We start from the raw sequence: 18,151 nt of genomic DNA, 5'->3' as shown, positions 1-18,151 counted from the left end.
CCGCGCGCAGGTGTCTGCCGCGTGCGTGCGTGCGAGCGCGCGCTGCGGAGGGAAAGAGGAGCGACGGGGAAACGGCGCTGACCTGTAATCACCGAGAACAGCGGGGACTTAATGATGTTTTGGTCTGCTGATCAAATTTCACATTTTCGCACAATCATTTTGGGCACCTGCGCAGAAAACAAAGACTAGGCGGAAACTGCTGGCCCGTAGGAACAACTGGTTCTGTGTGTGTGTGTGTGTGTGTGTGTGTGTGTGTGTGTGTGTAGGCACTTTCACTGGCTTTTTAGATGTTCTCCTTTATTGTGTTAATAATAGATGCACGCACAGACACACTCAAAGTTTGTTTGTTTTCTAGTTTCCTCATACTTTGTCTATCTCTCTCTCTCTCACACACACACACACACACACACACACACACACACACACACACACACACACTACACGAGGCACATATATGGATATTTATCTCCCTCTACTGGATTCTGTCAGTAAAGTCACTTTGCTGCCTTCAAGTGCTCCCTGTAAGTTCGACTTAACTCAATCATGAAGACAGAAACATTTAATCAGCCAGATAATGTCTTTTAAAAGCTTTTGTCTGATTTCATTTTAGATCCATACTGCAGAAGAATTAATGGGACACAACCCATGAAGCTTGTTAGTGATTAAAATGCAAACGTGTGGGAACTAATAAGGGGGACCTGAGACCTGAACTTTTGTCTAGTATGCATTTTAATTTCTCCTGGCTATTTGGGATCAATAGGACCAGATATATGTGAAAAAACTAAAGATGGCAACAATAATTAAGCCCCAGTGTCCTCAAACGAGACAATACTTCCTAATTAATAATGTCTTAACTTGTTACTGTTGCTAAAATTGGTCAAATTTGTTGAAATCAAACTACAAACATTATTAATCATAAATAAACAAGTTTCAACCATGAAATGTGATCAGGTTTTGGACCTTGTCCACTTCTGTGTCTGGATCAGCTGTAAACTGACTTGACAGAGATGTCAGCCATCTTGTTTTTACATGGATTAGTTGTGCTCTTACTGCAACTAGACTGCACAAAAAAGTGTCCATGAACTCGGACAACAGGTCTAAGTTAAGTAGAATGAAGTGTAAGGTCAAGTAAACCCAAAATTTGATGGCTTCATTGGTAAATATTATGTTGTAGAATATGAGTTAACGTGTCAATGCTGACAGCCTCCACATACTGTGTATCACATAATCTATTTTTGTTTAGGCCTACTGTCAAATGCCAAATGTATAAATAAAACGTGTCCTTCCGGTTTTCAAATTCAACTCTTGTTGTCCTTCTGAAGAAATTTTGGTTTGCAGGCGTGACAATGAGTCAGAGCAATCTGTTAAATACAAACAGTACGATTTATCAATTAAAAAACACTTGATACAGATATTCATCAAGATAACTGCATAGATTTTTTTTGAATAAGGTATCTATATAAGAATTTTTATTTTCTAAGTATGTTTGTAATTATTTCATATCTCGCTGTAAGACAAATATTATTGGTAATTCATTTAATATATAAGAATAGGTCTAGGAGAATTAATTATTGTGCAGCTTTATTCTGATGGGGAGCTTCATAATTTATTAATATAATTATTAATTCATGAAGAAGGGGTGAGAGTAAATAAGTTTGTACTTCCTCCCTCCTACTCCTTTTTGGATATGCAAATCAAATCATTATATGTTGTTTTCAGTCTTCATGCTTCCTTTAGTAACCTGTTTTTTTATGTCCGTCTACTACTGTATGATTATTTTCTTTATTTGCTACTGAATAATAATAAATCTTCAGCAGAAAAAAGTCAAACACAGAAACACCTGTGAGAAGTGAAAGAGCCTCAGATAAAGTGCTCCATGTGATTGTTTCTACATTTCCAACAGTACCTGAAGGCAGCAGTCATGTGTGTTTACGTCGTGTCCACGATAAGGATTATGGGTACAGCATGGGGTGAGTTGCATAAGGTTACCAAAGGCAACAATGATAATGGAGGCTGCTTCAGCCCATGAACCGTGGTCCAAACGCCGCCGGTAATGCTGCGCCCTCCTCGCTGTGATGCAGCGGATCAGCAGCCTCGCTGCATGCCGGGAGCTCGGCAGCCTCGCAGCAGCTTCACCCGGGGTCTGCGCCTGGAAGAAGGGCATGACCCGCAGCAAGCAGCCGGCTGCGCACCAGCAATTGGCGGGGATGACTGTGCGTCCTTTTACCGGGGTACCAGGAGCACAGAGCCGGGGACTGTGCCGGCGGAGGTTCGTGTTCGTAGGTCAGAAACACAGACTGTTCAGCTCTCAGCCTGGAGCCGACGGGCCGCCGGGGAGCTCCGGTGGTCACCCCGGTGTCTCTGTAGTCGGCATCCCGGACCCGATCACATGGATCCGGTGCAAAGTCATCATCTATCTCATCAATCTGTACTTTGAGATAGACATGAGCTCAGCGGAGTTTGAGAGAGGAGTGAAGCAGGTAACTACTTACAGAAGCACCAACAGGTCCTCCACTAACCCCTGCTGCATCAGGGATAAACAGCTGGTTAACTGTAGTCCATGTGTGGCCGATGGAAGGCCTCGCATCTCCAAATCAGTAGACTACTGTGGGCTCTTTCTTTCTTAAGTTTATGTGGCAAATGGTTTGAAAGCCTCTCTGTGATACTGCAGATTTGAATGACACGTAAGTGATGTTTTGACATGGCTACTGGATGGTTCATATAGAGGTCAAACATAGGATAGGTGAGGAAGGAATTTATAATAAGCTTGTAACATAAAGAGATGAGAACACCCTCAGACCCTTAAGTTAATGTATCACAACTGCAACTGCAAAGCTCTCAAATGCCTCTTAACTATATTTAACTCCATCAATACCAAACTACATAAGGGACTGTTCGTTACTTAGGAGAGGGGGTGGTGCAAAATGGGGCAAGCACTTCAAATAGTTTTTTAAGCACTGGGGATGGAGTTGTTTTTGATCCGTCTTAGGGGAGGGACATTTCACTTTTTAAAGGGTTGTATTTTGCACTTATTAAATACCGGAAAACTTCAGTTAAACGCCCAGTCCCTTTTACAAGCCCTGTGTAGCTATACACTTTGACAAATAAAGGCCTGTCTCGATTAGACGCCTGGTCTGGTTGCCAAGCAGTTTATATTTTCAGGAGCTCTTTTGATGTATAAAACCGGATTGTTGACTAACCACTTGCGCTAACATTAGGTAGCTGTTTACATCGCACATTCAAACATCAATGTTTAAACTTGTGTCAATGTGGAGATGCTACACATTCAGATTTATAGGCATGATGAAAAACAAGTGGTGACCTTCCTCTGAAGCTGTCATATAGTCAGAATATGGGCTATTAACTGAAGTTTTACGGTACCTTCAGAACTCCAAAACCTGCAAGTGTGTTTGAAAGGCATGTTTGCTTTAAAAAAAATCAATAAAATCACATTTATCACAGCTAGAAACTGTGAAATATGGTTATTTATGGTGGAGGGAGGATGCATTTTCCCCCGGTCACTCTGAGAGGCTCAAGGAATAATATCTGTAGGGCTGGGGAAGGTCAAAACCTTCACTCTGATATGTTAAGTACAGTTCCTAATTCCTGTTGAGAAAGCAGTCTCACCTCAAGGTCTGTTTAGTAGCTGTTCTTGAGCTTTCGATCATGTGGCATGATCTTCATCAGCAGATGGAGATTTCCTCGTCGTCAAATTTGCAGTATTGCTGAACGCTCTGTGGCTCAAAGCTGAGGCTCAAGTCCTTGAATGCTAAATGGAAATTCGAACGTCAGTGACATGACGACTGGGCAAACTGCTGATGGATATGATTAAAAGCTCCAGACAAACAAACTACTACAAGGACCCATGTCTGAATGTGAGACACTTACTAATTAGTTTTTCCAACTATCAGCAGTTTAAGACAAAGACAAAAGTTACAGTTAACATCAACCCACAAAATAAAAATTAATCACCTTGTTGTCCATCATCCATCCCAGGCTTTGATCCACGTCTCCAACATGATGTCCAGTGGCAGATACCACAAGCTAGTGGGGATTGTGTCCAATGAGGTAACAGATCATGCACTCACAAACTGAGATATATTCAAATGAAAAGTAAATGTTTTACTCCTGCAGTGAAAACACGCATGTACTGATAAATTAGACTTCTCATTTTGGGTAGTGTAGTTATTTGAAAATTGAACATCAGCACAGCAGAGTACAGTATAATGTAATAAACCTTTCAGAAATGCAGGGTCAAAGTCATTGCACAGGGTTTTGCGCTTACAAACAGTCAATTTGTGGTGATAATGATTGATCAGCCTCATCAGTATTTTGGTTTTGATGATCTCTTTTGCAATTTCAGATGATAGATTATGTGAAGACAAGATGCAAGTCTCTCACTGATGCTCAGAGACAACATCTAGCTGTCACAATGGATGACATCATATTCATGCTGCCGGAAGACGTGTCGGTCGTCTTTGATAGATACGGTGAGTTTTGTGTGGCTGAGAACACTGAATGGTCTACCAGGGTCCTTATTCTGGTCAGGTGATGCCTTTCACAACCTGAGCAAACCAGTTAAACTGCTCTGCTGCCAAGTTACAGTATACTTCTTGAACTAGATGCAGTTAGTCCAAGATCATATAACTGTCCATGCTGTCCTGTCAAGAAAGATTTTGTGGACTCATAATCTCAGTTTCAGAGGTGGAATCTCTTTCTCTGTTAAAGCTGGAGTGCCGGATGTTTACATGTAAATTAAGGGTATTTCTCAGTAAAGCGGAGTTTTAGTTTCAGGCAACTGTGGCAACTTTACTGCGCTGGCGCACCGGAAGTTATGCGTTTTATGTCAAACAGTCAGAGCGAAAGAGAGATCAATTTAATATTTTACGTCAGATTTGTTTTGTTATTCCTCCGTGCTAGCAACAGCCATGGCTGGAGGTGTTTTGTTTTCAGGTGTTAAATCTGTCCCATTTTCATGAACACGATATCTCAGGAAGGCTTTGAGGTGATTTCTTGGAATTTGGCACAAACGTCCACTTGGACTCAAGGATGAACTGATAAGAGTTTGGAGGTCAGGCTCACTGTCACCTCACAAGACATGTTTATAGCCATAACTCAAGAATTTCTGCGTTAATTATGACAACATTTCACACAAATGTCCAATAGGATAACGTGATGATGACATTTTAGATCCAGAAGATCAAAGGTCAATTTCGCTGTGACATCATAATGCTCTGCAAAAACACAATTCTGGCCATTACTCAAAAGGGGAGACATTTTGTCAGATACTGACTTAGTGACACCAATCTTGAAAAGGTGCTGATTGTATAGATCTAATCTGCTGTCGGAGATGATGAAGACGTGTGTGAAGCATCCATGTTTTAGAATTTGTGTCCTTTAGCAAGGCACTTAACCTCTAACTGCGGCTGAGAAAGAGATCACTTATAGAGGATGTAGATGTAAACCTGCCAGCTCCCACATGTGATTGTATGCAGCTTTAAAGTGAAGCTTTTAGTACTCGTCCATTACATGGTCTGTGGTTTCTTTCTCTTTACTTGTAGGTAGAAAGTACTGCTTCATCGTCATGAGGTTTTGGTTCCTGTCAACATATGAAGGCCCTGATGACCCCGAGGGCACGAAGATCTTCAAAGTGGCCTCAAGTGAAGATGGCAGTCCAGAGAAGAAAATAGTGACAGCAGTCTATGAGTAAGAACTCAGATTGTCATTTGCAGAGACATGCCATACATCCAAAAGTATGGATTACAATCAAATCTTCCCTCATTCAGCTTTGACATGTTCAAATATATTTCATGCAGTGTGTGCGGACTCTTTTTGCTCAAAGCTAGTTTTTGATCATTAATTTGCTCAGATGTTAGGTGCCAGAATCTCTGTTTGCCTCACAATTAAAAGGTACAAATATTTACTTAGAGACTTAATTATATGTTGGCAAAAGCTCAAAGTTACCTGCAGGCCTTCCAACATATGGCATGTCTGTTTTTGTTGGGTGGGTAACAGAGCCACAAAGCTGATGGTGGCAAGGTACTATTTTTTTTTCCTTTTAATATATGTGGAAAGGATAATTTCGGAGAATGTTCCAAAGTGTCGTGTGGGTGGATGAGAGTTCATCTAATGTTTAATGCCTCACTGGGGAAAACGGTGAAAGAGACATATTTATTTCACTGGAGGACTGCCACTAATACACTTAAAGTAAGAGATATTAAAGGGACAGTTCACCAATCCAATCCAAAATACATATTTTTCCTCTTACCTGCAGTGCTATGCACAGGTCCAGATTGTTTAAGTGAGAGGTGCAGAAAGTGTTTGAGACATCAACTGTAGAGATGTCTGCCTTCTCGAAATGGTGCTCAAAGCACAAAAGGAACACTTCTGAAAAACTCAACAGCAATGTCTCTTTCATCTCTAACCATACCACTGCACAGATGGAAGCAGGCATTTACTCACAGACAGGAGGCTCATGCTCATGATAGCACGAGATGTGAAAATTGATAGCGTCCTCCTCAGCTGAACTTGGGTATCTCAGTGGTGCCAGGTGAGCTAGCAGTAGATACACGCCTCCATCTGCACGGTGATACGGTTGTTGGGTGTAGTACGGTAGACAGAAAATAGTTCCTATGTGAAATAGGATTCCTTTGAGAAACTCCGTCATGAAAAAGACGTTGTTGAGTTTTTCAAGTGTATTTTTTGGCACTTTCAGCACCACAAGCCGAGTGCCAGCTAGTTCCATTATATTCTAGAGAAGGCAGACATCTCCAACTCTTGGTGACTCACTTCAAAATAACCTGGATTGATTTAATAGTTCCACAGGTAAGAGAAAAAAAAAATGCATATTTTTTTTTAAATTTTGGGGTGAACTATTGCTTTAATAAAGGCACTGATTGCAAGAATAGTAAATAAAAGCCAGGCATGAGAAAATCTCATGATGCTATATTCACTGTAGTACATCTGTAAGTCCCAAATATGAACACACAGCCAGTCAGTGCACTGTGAAGCTCAACTGGGGCAGAAGACGTCCACAAGAAAATCTTATACAAGCACAATAATAATTAGACCAGCTGTTTCCCTATTTATATTTTAGATGTTCATTCACGCCAATTGGATGGATGGAATTCCAACAAAACGCTTCACATACAGCATGTGAGCAGACAAAAGTTCCATCGTAATGTCTTGTCTATCTCCATGCCTGATCACTGACTTTGGAAAAGAGGCTCTCAACCTGTGAGAGAAGAAGCAAACGTCTTCGTCCTTGATATCTATTAAGCTCTGTTTTCAGCAGCGCTACTGGTCCGTTTCGTGCACCAGGTGACAAATATTATGCAAACATAACTGTGGCTCTTATGTAAATGTCCTGGAAAATAACTGTCACCCGTTTTATGACGTGAACAGCTAGATGAAGCTGCAATATTATGAATTCCATTCTAAAACAGGACCTTTGAGCGCTTGTCAGAGATTTAAAATTCTGCATCACTTAAGTTGTTCTGATTTGGGTCTAAAGAACCACTGATATGATTCTCCGCTGTAACAGGAAGGGGAAATAATTCCACTCCCACTGCATGTCAGTCAAAGCCTCTTTCCATTTCCAATCAGTAATCCGGTTAGATGCTGGACTGCATGGTGTGGCTATTCTACCTAATGCCCACCTATCTAGTTAGCCAGATTCTCTTTCCTATTGTTTCAGGTCTTGAAATCCCCTCTGAGAAAGCCTGTTACACTTCAAATGTTATCCCAAAGGCTAGTAAACAGACAGTTTGGCAGGATAAGGAAGCCATTTTTAGAAGCCTCACCTCGTTGTTGTCAAGGTGAAACAAGATGCAGTAGTTAGTTTGAGTTGAGTGTTAGTCAGTTTCCTTCAGCACTCTGAATACACTTGTACTGCTAGGGAGAATTTAGGATGCTCTTCTGAATTTTGAGTAGAGGAGACACAGGGTGTGCATGATTTACACCAGTCTGGGGAGCTGTTCATGTTTAGAGAGTAAACTATCGTAGCTCTTGTTAAATATGCCTCCCCCCTTCCCTTCCAGATTTCACCGAGAGCTGACGAGAGGAGCCTCTCCCGACTGGACGGTCACGACTGTTTGGCACTGGCATTGGAAACAGGCCGAGTGATTTGACTTGTTGCTGCAAGGCCATTTGTCAGTCATCAAAACACAACAGGGGAGAAGTGATTGGTTGGATTCACTTATTCATAAAAGACTACAGACACCTGCGAGCAGCAGATTGAAGGGCTGTCTACGAGGAACACATGAAACAGGACCCAGAGCCATAATACTGATGCTGTGCAGACACCTGAACTTTATAAATTAACCTATGTCATTATGGCCTACTACCTCAGACCCTCAGATGCTTTTAAAGCCCCCCTCCAGTGGTTTTCCAAAGTATGAAAAAAATGTGTGAGCAGACCATTGTAGGAGGTCACAGTGCTAGAACAACTGTGTCTGGTGTTTTCAGCTCAGATACACTGTATGACAGAGTGATGAGGTCACTGGAGGAAGACTTTAAAGTGTCTTTTTCTAAAAATAGCTGGGTGTGTTGCAAAAAAACCCAATTCCTCACTCCAGGTCCATGTCCCAGCTTTTTTCTGCGCTTTTCAACCACATTGCATCGTCTTCCTCCGCAAATGGAGTTTGCTCAGTTGTCATCATGTGACCTACAGTAAGTCTGAAACTTTGGTCCCATGACAGATGCTGGTATATGGTCACTGCCTTACTATAGATCATGACGATAATGGAGTCATCTCCATGACAACTGAGGAAGTATCTTAAAGTACTAGAAAAAGCTGATGGACTATTTTTTGTTTTGTCAAACCACTGCTTCACAGGTCAAGAATGAACTCTGTTGAGTTTGTTAAACCAATATGTTGTATCAATAAATTGCTTTGATCAGAGCACCAAAGTGTACCCATGACCTTTTAATTCACACAGGGAATCTGGTCCGACCCCCAGTCATAATCAATACCCAGCTGCTCTGATAAACTAAGGGACTGTGCAAAAATTACTGAGGTGATAAGGGGGACTAATCTCTATTAACAACTGCGTTTATAGTGAGTGTTCTGGCTTCAGTTTGTAGTCTGAGTAGCATTCACCAATTATGTCTGAACGGTAGGTAAAAAGTCCATTTGAAGATAGATAGATAGACAGATACCTTTATACCTTATGTAAAAATTAGCTGAAATGATTGGGGCACTGGAGAGGAAGTCTATACCGGATAAGCCCGAAGTATTGACCCTCACCTCCAGAGGCGTATCATCACCAGAGTGCACCTTTGTGCACCATGGCACAAATGCAAATTTTCTTTTTGATGTGCATTTAAAGATATACCATGCAGGATTTTCCTCAATAAAAAAATGTATAGACTATGGGGCTGTGCACATGCCACGTTTTTTTGCACGCTCAGATTGACTGTTTTCAATGTAGATGTGCGGCAGGTGCACTCAAACGGCAGAGCGACGCCCTCAGGGCACACACTTTCCGGAGTACCTGTTTTTCAGGGTGTGACAGCTGCACCTGAAGATAAAAAAAAGTTTAACTTTTGGAATGCAGAAGCACGGACCGCATTTCAAATGACGAGGAGCAACCAATCACAGCCAGCAGATATCTGTCCATTCTTCGTAAATATCAGTTTGTGATAAAGACGAAGAAGAAGTTGCCAAAGTTTTACATCCGTCCCACAGAGAATATTTTTGGCCAAATACACACTTAGAAAACAACATCTGGAATAAAATCAGCTCCGCAATCAGCATTTCTTGTAAGTAGGCTATGACACAGTGCTGGTTATGGTTGCTTGGCAACCGCGCGTTTTCCAAGTGGTTAAAGACGAAGTAATGAAGAAGTAATGCCTCTCAATCATCACTTACCACCCACTAGAAGTGTATGGTGGTGTATTTATTAGTTATCTGCAGAGTATCTGCCTTTGCCTGGGTTTTCTTTTTTTTTTCTATGTTCAAGATGTTCCTGGGCACAGCGTGCTGGTGACGTCAGGACTTCAAAAAACAATAGCGACCAGTTGCGGCATCATAAGCTGCACACGTCCAAGAGGAAGCTACAAAAATTGAGGATACAGCATCAAAAAACAAACAAACAAAAAAAAAAGAACAAAACAAAAAAAAAGCAAATACAATGAACCCTAACCTTTGCTTTTTGCTGGCAATATTGTTTACAAACAGCAACCAACAATTCCTGCATAGTATACCTTTAAGAAAGTCAACCATATTAGTTAGAATAAAAATAAATAATCGGCTAATGCAGCAGCTGACTCTGCATTAGCATTAAAGGTGATGATCTTGTATTATATAACTATATTTTCAACATGTGAAACATCAAACTTAGAAGGGACCAAATATATTGGTGTCAATGTATTAGGTTCTTGAGAAGCAACGGGCAACAAGATAATCCATTTTCCATAGTAATCAGGAGGGGGCGTATGTTCTGGTACATGGTTGTCGGCGACGCAGTTTACTGTTCAAGCGAGGACTTTATGGATCGACGAGAGATCACAACAAGAGTCTTACACCAAGTGAAAATAGTTGTATTGCATCGCTGCAGGCAAGACAGACAAATCCTGGCAGGAAATTCCCCACCCATTTACTATAACTCAAACGCAGCCTGTGTCTGAGCCCACGGTCGCTGCCAGAAACGTCACTTGTCAAAAACATCACGTCTGACAGGCTCGTGAATGCTGCGTGTCATCCCATTCTGTTTAAGCTCGCTGCAATATTATTAATGTTGACAACATATCTGACAAACAGAGAGGATTCTGTCATTAGCGGCCGCTAATTCATGCATAATGAAATACGCTGAGGATTATTCTAATTTTCCTGCATAGTAATATGTGGTCTGTGGAAGTTTGCGTGGGGGTTTTTTGGTTCCAGTGGAGCATCTTGCAGAGTCGTAATGAGATTAAATGAGTGCGGTTAGCTTAGCACATGTCAATATGCTCATGGATATGGTGAGAGCACATTAAACAATTTACCACGCCTGTGCATCACTCAGTTTAATGGAAATTAACAAGAAAACAAAAACAAGTGGTGAATGTACAAAAAGCTAATGATTTTTTTATTAGTTATTTTACTGTTCTGTAATCTCCAGACATGTGCATCAGTCGAGGCTGCGTGCCAACCTGTTTCATTAATCTGGTTAGCGAAACAGATTGCAAACAATCCCTCATACCTCCTTGAAAGTCTGTGTGTCTGCCTGTATGTCTGCATGTGTCTCAGCTCCAAGACGCCATAAATTAATTGTGCTATCTCTGTCAGACTTCCCATTTCAAGGTTGATTAATAGAATTACAAGATAAACATGCTTGGAAATCAAATCTAATACTCTGACAGAATAAATGATAGGTTGTGAGAACGCACCTCTCAGTGTTTACTCAGGTCTGTCACCGGCACAGAAACAGTCACACCGGCTGTTATTTTTAAGTCCAAAGCAATCAATTAAAGATTTAACACTGTTTCACAGCAGCTTAGGTGTACAAACAAAAGATGACATGTTGCTTTCAACAAAAGAAAGATGAAATGTTGACATGAAAAATGAGCCGCTTCTGTGCATGAAATTATATTTTTCATTTTAACAGGAGAATTGATTCTCTATAAACAGACATGTAATATGGAAAACATTTCTTTTGTTTGCTGACATGTTTATCTCTGAAAGCATGGTGTTATTATTACTGTGTTATGTGTATGGAGACTAAAGAATACTTTGGCTAGACTGCAACACAAATGTCTTACTGTGTATTGTTTGTTGGGCGGGGAAGATAAAACCTAAACTCAAAAATAACTATAGTTGTAGTCTGACTAGATAGATTAGAATTTTTATCTCAACTTAAATCTATTTACTAATTTGTGTTCTTATTTTAACTTTTTTATGCTACTCTGTTTTGTGTGTGGGAGATTCTCCTCTGTGTGTTTGGAGTTTTTAAAATTGTTTTGACAGGACTTAATAGTCAGACCGGAACAAAGACAGCTTAAGTCAATACAAGTCAAGACTGAGACTAATTTAACACAATCTGTGATTTCAGAACAAGAGCAGACTTAAACTTGAATCAGTCACAGTAAATATTAATGATAATATTAAAAGCATTTGGCTTTGTTTCACCAATATGTGTTTTTATATGCATGCATGCTGATGTGCCCCCTGCTGTGGAGGAAAATATGAAGCTCGTTGGCATCAGAAGAGGTTGGTTTATATTTAAGATGAAAACCCACCCATACACCTGACAGGTGAAAGTTTGTTTGTGCCCCATGATGCATTCATGGTTACTCTAAACAGTGTACACAATAATACTGCATCAAACAAGCTGTTTGCTGCTGGCCTCACTGGCAGTACACTTGATGGAGCAGTCTGGTTCTCAAGCATGTCATCACATGAGAGCAACTCAATGCTTACGAAGAATTAAGTCTATATAATTAAATGTGTGTGTTAGGTACAGGATGTATTTTCATGTGACCCTCTTTTGGTGAGGTGCTCTGCCAGGAACTGCAAACTGGCTTCCAGCAAATTCATCAAATATTAGCAACACTCCAAAAAAAACATAATCCAAAAAATAGGTCAAAACTCTGCTTATATGATGCAACACATTCATCTGATGTTAGTCATTATAAAGGGGGTTCATTCTCCGCATTTACTGTGAGGTTGTCGAAAGAGTCAATAATTTTTTGATACAAACTATGCATCCAATAGTATCAGATGTGCAGAATATATTTTTAAAAAAACAGGACTACAACCAGATTTTCAACCCAAAACTGCACATATGAAACAACAGGGACGAAAATCAACTGCTCCTCAACCTGTGGCTGTTACGGCATTCTCTTGAACAATGAACCAACCATGTGACCAGACATGTTTCCAGTGATATTTTCTATACCAGCACTATGTGCAGGTCGTTAATAAAAAATTTAAAAAATCATGTTTTGTGTGCCAATTACTTTTTTCCATTTTGCCGTGGTGTCAAAAGAGGTATAAATTATTATTTTTTTAAACGAGTATCGTATTAAAGTTTAGAATTCTGGTATCATGACAACCCTTGTTTATTGTCTCAACAAATTCATAACCACAATCATTATAAAGCAGCAATGTAAAATAAAAGGTCAGGACAGCTGAATTAGGTGAATTAGTAGGGTATGTGACAGCACAAATAAATAACGTGCAGATGATGATGAATTTAGTAAGGTCACTTCACAGCACAAACTGACTCCAGATTTTGACCTGAAGAAGATCAGAGTAGGATCAAAATGTCGTGTAAATGAAATGAAATGAATTCCCAGGCATTACTTTCTTCTTCAAACAGACTCTACTGACATAAAAAAGATTTAAATTTAACCCACTGTTTCTTGGGAGTTCTCATATTAATGCGAAAATGCACAACTTCAAAGAAAGCAAGTTGAAACTGTTAATTCAGATCTTCAGTAGCTGAGATTATATAAACAACGTACTGACAAAAAGTTATTGTTATATTACTGGATGTATAAAAATAAGTGTCCTACTTGCAAAGGCAAACAAAATGAAACAATGTTGCTCTTTAAAAATGATTTGAGGTTACTGAGAATGTTATTGTGAAAAACAGATTTTCACATTATGGTTGTCATGTGAAAACTTAGTTACAGCACAACTGCTGTGCACGTCAGATTAATGTTTACTCCTTCATGGCTTGAAAAATTTTTCAGTGATTTTGGGGTGCAGAAATCCATCATTCCATCAAAAATGCACTCCAGTCAAACTAAAACATTTTGGAGCTACAAAGCTTCCGCCGAACAGCAGAGGTATTGTTTAGACAGCAATATCGACCGTGATGAGGAAGCACTGTGCAGGTAAAAACCCCTTCAGTATCACATTGCTTTTATTTCCTTGAGTACGTTACGGAAAACCTCGACACAAACCTCCCCGGCTGGATGCTTCATGGACGCCAGCTTCCAGGCCTCCTCGAACGTCTCCTCAGAAATAGTCACACCCACATTCCTGAAGATCTCTGCAATCTGTAGAGAGGAGGATGAGAGTGTCAGTATCTTAACATTTTCATCTAAAATAAGGACAAGGTGTGAGATTTATGTCTTCTCCTTTTTATTTTATTTTCATCTAACTGCACTGGGGCCACCATGCAGCAGCGGGGCACTTCTAATGACCAATCTGTTTTTAAACCCATTTTTAAGGCCTCGGATCGAGTTTTAGCAGCTGGAGGCGGCTTTTTGTAATTGTTTTTAATGAGAATGAAGCTTTTTGCTCGCAGTTTTTGCGTTGCTATGCACCTCACATTTCTGTGCTCTAGGTGCCTAGCGTTTTTGCTAAAGCACTCTGAATTCAAGTCGAAAAAAACGTCCAACTTGAAGCAGAAAAACGCCCTACATCATCTCTTTTTCGTCATATTTTTTCCCATTGACCAATTGGATAATTTGAGAGGCGGGCCTTCTGTGGTGGTCATGACAACAAGTTTACAGTTGGTAAACAATGGAGGAGAAACTGGTGGTAGTGGTTGCTGGATACCCAGAGCTATACGGCCCAACGATAGAGCAGCAGGTTGTCAAACTGCCCCTGAGTCATCTTAAAATATGCCTGGAAACATCCATCATGGAGGAGAAGCTCCTGGACCAACTGGTGGTACTCCCCATGATCCACCCTCTTTTTTAGGGTCACACTTTTCCAAGACCTTTTGGCTTTTTCAGGCCCACAAAAAGCAATTCTGTAACATTTCTATTTTTTTATGACCGTCCAAACTCTGGATAGCAACTGCCATGGTTACCCCTCTTGTAGGTCAACCGTCCTTACTGTATTCACTCACAGCAAACCTTACTATGACGCTGACATTGTGCGTAGTGCCTACCTCCTTCTTGGTGCGAGGACAAAAGAAGTGTTCCTCGTGAACCCCCCGGAGGGCATGAACTGATGGATGCAGAAGATCTGCAGCCGTGGACGTATCACCATAGTTGTTAGTATCACTGACTCTCTTTAAGCGTGGAGCTGGAAGGTCGGAGCGCACAGTTGGGATCCCATAGGTGCGGCTGTCTACAGTATGTAAGAGAGACCACATGATAAGTAAGGATTGTTAGGACATGGAGTCAGTGAAATATAAATAAATTACTGCATATAAAAACTAAAACATATCAATCAAATGTCCCCAAATGGGCCAGTCAGATGCTCCAGAGGACATTTAAGCAGGTTTAAGTTAATGCGATAATGACTCATGTAAGGTAATTTGATAATATGAGGCAGTAAGACTTAACCATCTACAAGAATTAATGGTTGTAATAAGTTCATTACAGTATTTTATGTCTTCCACAATGTGATTTCAAATGTGTCATGCTTGTGCCATTAGGAAGATATGTGTGGGAGAACGTCTGCATACTGCAGTTCTTTGATATTTCACCACTGACATCCCCTTTTACTGTTAAAATATTTAAACTTTGAACAGTAATGCCATCTACCGTTACCACTGTCAGTATTCTCTGCTGGCCTCACCAAATTCTACCGTCCTGCTATCGTCCACTCAAATGATATCCAGTCTGCTGTCTCCCTGATTCCACATGATCGCGGTATCATTTCTGACTTACTCAACGTGGACGAATCACTGACAGATCCGATGAGGGTGGAGGACGTCATGAAGTGGTCTGGGGCTGCCCTCGGTCGCCTCAGGGTCCTGAGGGTCTTCAGTGAGCTGCCTGGCTTAATGGGCTCCAAGTCCTCAGGCTTTATTAAGGCCTGAGAGGCAGGAAGCTGCTCTGATTCTGAGGGAGGCTTCCGCCCGATGTTGGCTGGAGCGGAGCTGGTGTGACGCTCTGCAGGGGGCAAACAGAAAATGAGCCTCCACACATAACCTCTGATCAATCAATAGACAAAAAAGACATCGATTAAATATTGATATATTGCCCAGATCTACCGACCATTTGTCAAAATGCCTTGCTCTCGACTGCTGACTGGCATCTTGTCCTTCCAGTTGAGGAAGTTTGCAAATTCCAGGAAGTTGATCAGTCCGTCCTTGTCCGTGTCACAGTAGTCCATCAGGTCATCCAGAACAGGCCTGCTCACGTCCAGTTGGAACTGACGGCACACCGCCTGCAGGTCCTCTTTGTCAATCATTCCCTTGCCTGCCTGGTGGTTTACATGAACAGATATAAATGAAAAGGCTCGACGACCTTGAGGCTCGAGTGTGTGAGACTGAGACAGGAGAATTATAGTAGCATTGTGTCTGTATGACATGTCTGTGCTCTGATTTCCTTGATCACTGAATAAAGTGTCACTGTATTTTTTCAGGTTACTTTAAATGTTATGTGTTGAACAGTCAGTAGATGAAAGTGACGTGGTGTCAAAGTGTCACCCAGCCCCTTTAGTCATTCAAGTCAAACCTTGTCATAATGTTTGAACGCCTGCAGCAGGGAGGGGAAGTTGTGGAAATTGATCTTCTTGAGATGGTGTCTCACTGCATTGACCAGGCTGCGCTGCTGGTCTCGGCCTCTCACGTACTGGCCTGGCTCAGTGGAGTGGATTATATCACCAACACCTGTGCAGGAAACAGGCAAAATGTCATTTCACGACTTAAACCCCAAAACTGGTCCAGTATGTGTTTTTTCAGGACACAATATATCTACTGATGTTCCAATGAGTAACCCAGGAATTAAATTCTTTCACACAAACTCTACCAAATTCATCCAGTGGCAAGGCAACTCCAAAGGTGTGATCTGGTGGAACATTCAAGGTATTTTTCCTCCTAAAAAGATGAGTTTATTGAGAGTTAAACATTAGTTAACAAAATAAAGTCAGCGGTCACAGAATTGGTCTGAAGAAATGTGACGCTTACACATTGTTCATTACGCCAAATTGTTGTGCCAGCTTTTCCCTGTTCCCAGATCTCTTCCAAACAGCCTTTGGATTGTAAAACCTATGGCACAATGATATGAGCACAGGGTCAGGTACAATTTATTCTCCTTTAACTTAAGGTATACACTGAATTAACACAATGTGTTATGGAAATTAACAACAAAATACTTTTGCCCACTTATTTCAGCACTTACTTCTGTGTCTCTCCCAGCCAGTGGAGAGATTTGCTGAGATTACGGCCGTCGTTGAAATGAGGTGTGAGGATCCCAAACCTGCTGTCTTTACTGTAGTGACTCCAGTCGTACTTTCTGTCAATCCGCTCACCTGTGGTAGAGCAAGGTGATTTTATTGTAAAAGGCAGACATCACATTACAAAATTATCAACAAAATTCAACAAATAGATTATTAGTAATTCATTCTACTTACCAACAAAATAGGCGTTGTGGCTACGAATGTAAGCCTCGTGTCCCTCCTGAGCTTCCTTCTCCATCTCCTCTGCTGTTTTTGAGGGGTTAATAATCTCACGCACATCCAGCCCTGGACAAAAAAGAGGAGGCTCAACATTTCTACTCTAAATATAATTATTTAGAAACCTAAAACATAATATTTTTTAAAAATCTGAGGACAAGTTTGACTTTTTTGATGAGAGAAGATAAATATTTGCATGTTCATATTACAGCATCTTTGTCTTTTTTTTTTTTTTTTTTTTTTTTAAATCAAATTGTGTCGGTCATGATTTTATTTAACGATACACATACCTCTAACTGTTTTCACACCATACGTAGTTTTGTCGTTAGTGCAGATGGGAAGTCCAAAACGCTGATCGTGTGACCTGCCCACTGGTGCCTTTTTACTGGAGGCATACACTGCTTCACTGAGCTCCTGTAACTTATGCTGGAACAAGGTCTTTTGCGGAGGATTTAGCAAACTTCTGCCCTGTTGGAATCACAGAAAAAATTAGAGAAGTTAAAGTCATATTCTGGGTGTGTCATCAAAATTTTGTATGCGCTAAAACTGTATGCGAAGTCAGCTTGTGCCATAAACTAATCGCACAGTGTTTTATATTAGCATGTGCTACACAGTGAAACAAATAGTGAACATAATACAGTCAAACTGATACTGATTTTCCCCTGAATTGATCCATTTGCCAAATATTTGCTCCTAAATTCAGGTAACATGTTAGTATTGAAAGCCATGAATCTCACGACTAGTCAGAGTAATGAATGATTTATTTAGCAGTGATCTAAAAATAAATCAACTCATCAAATTTGGAGCAGTAAAAACCCTCCTCATTGCCCCTTTAACCCACATTAAAGTGTGTGTGCTTGTGTG

The 18,151-nt window shown here is 40.7% G+C and overlaps 2 protein-coding genes across 4 annotated transcripts in view; one reads left to right on the top strand and one right to left on the bottom strand.

Moving 5' to 3' along the window:
- Window positions 1-18,151, bottom strand: part of efhb (EF-hand domain family, member B) — a 60,104-nt gene that overhangs the window by 40,232 nt on the left and 1,721 nt on the right. Inside the window, exons 4-14 of one of the 3 annotated variants that reach the window (XM_049583488.1) lie at window positions 17,578-17,755; window positions 17,246-17,356; window positions 17,014-17,143; window positions 16,800-16,880; window positions 16,642-16,709; window positions 16,348-16,502; window positions 15,886-16,093; window positions 15,556-15,780; window positions 14,829-15,010; window positions 13,891-13,986; window positions 9,025-13,219 (exon numbers count right to left, since the gene is read on the bottom strand). In XM_049583488.1, coding sequence (XP_049439445.1) covers window positions 13,190-13,219; window positions 13,891-13,986; window positions 14,829-15,010; window positions 15,556-15,780; window positions 15,886-16,093; window positions 16,348-16,502; window positions 16,642-16,709; window positions 16,800-16,880; window positions 17,014-17,143; window positions 17,246-17,356; window positions 17,578-17,755 — 1,464 coding nt within the window. In that variant the 3' untranslated portion in view covers window positions 9,025-13,189. Of the gene's footprint in view, window positions 1-9,024; window positions 13,987-14,828; window positions 15,011-15,555; window positions 15,781-15,885; window positions 16,094-16,347; window positions 16,503-16,641; window positions 16,710-16,799; window positions 16,881-17,013; window positions 17,144-17,245; window positions 17,357-17,577; window positions 17,756-18,151 lie in introns of those variants that run through there. The other 2 variants (XR_007449830.1, XM_049583487.1) reach the window with 2 other exon arrangements.
- On the top strand, window positions 1,953-8,902 carry si:dkey-82o10.4 (uncharacterized protein LOC797793 homolog). The gene is made up of 5 exons (XM_049583494.1): window positions 1,953-2,480; window positions 3,997-4,068; window positions 4,364-4,490; window positions 5,562-5,706; window positions 8,040-8,902. Exons 1-5 carry the CDS (start codon window positions 2,076-2,078, stop codon window positions 8,122-8,124), a joined length of 834 nt encoding a protein of 277 aa, XP_049439451.1. The 5' UTR covers window positions 1,953-2,075; the 3' UTR covers window positions 8,125-8,902.

Source organism: Epinephelus fuscoguttatus, linkage group LG8, assembly GCF_011397635.1.
Source record: "Epinephelus fuscoguttatus linkage group LG8, E.fuscoguttatus.final_Chr_v1".
Classification (NCBI taxonomy): domain Eukaryota; kingdom Metazoa; phylum Chordata; class Actinopteri; order Perciformes; family Serranidae; genus Epinephelus; species Epinephelus fuscoguttatus.
The sequence above is the reverse complement of the archived record's forward strand: the minus strand, read 5'-3'. Positions and strand labels throughout refer to the sequence as shown.

Bases quoted from the DNA above. Each gene is read 5' to 3' on its own strand.
- si:dkey-82o10.4 (XM_049583494.1), top strand. From the start codon at position 2,076: ATGCAGCGGATCAGCAGCCTCGCTGCATGCCGGGAGCTCGGCAGCCTC. The intron at 2,481-3,996 runs GTAACTACTTAC...CATCCATCCCAG, and splicing joins TTGAGAGAGGAGTGAAGCAG to GCTTTGATCCACGTCTCCAA. The intron at 5,707-8,039 runs GTAAGAACTCAG...CTTCCCTTCCAG, and splicing joins ATAGTGACAGCAGTCTATGA to ATTTCACCGAGAGCTGACGA.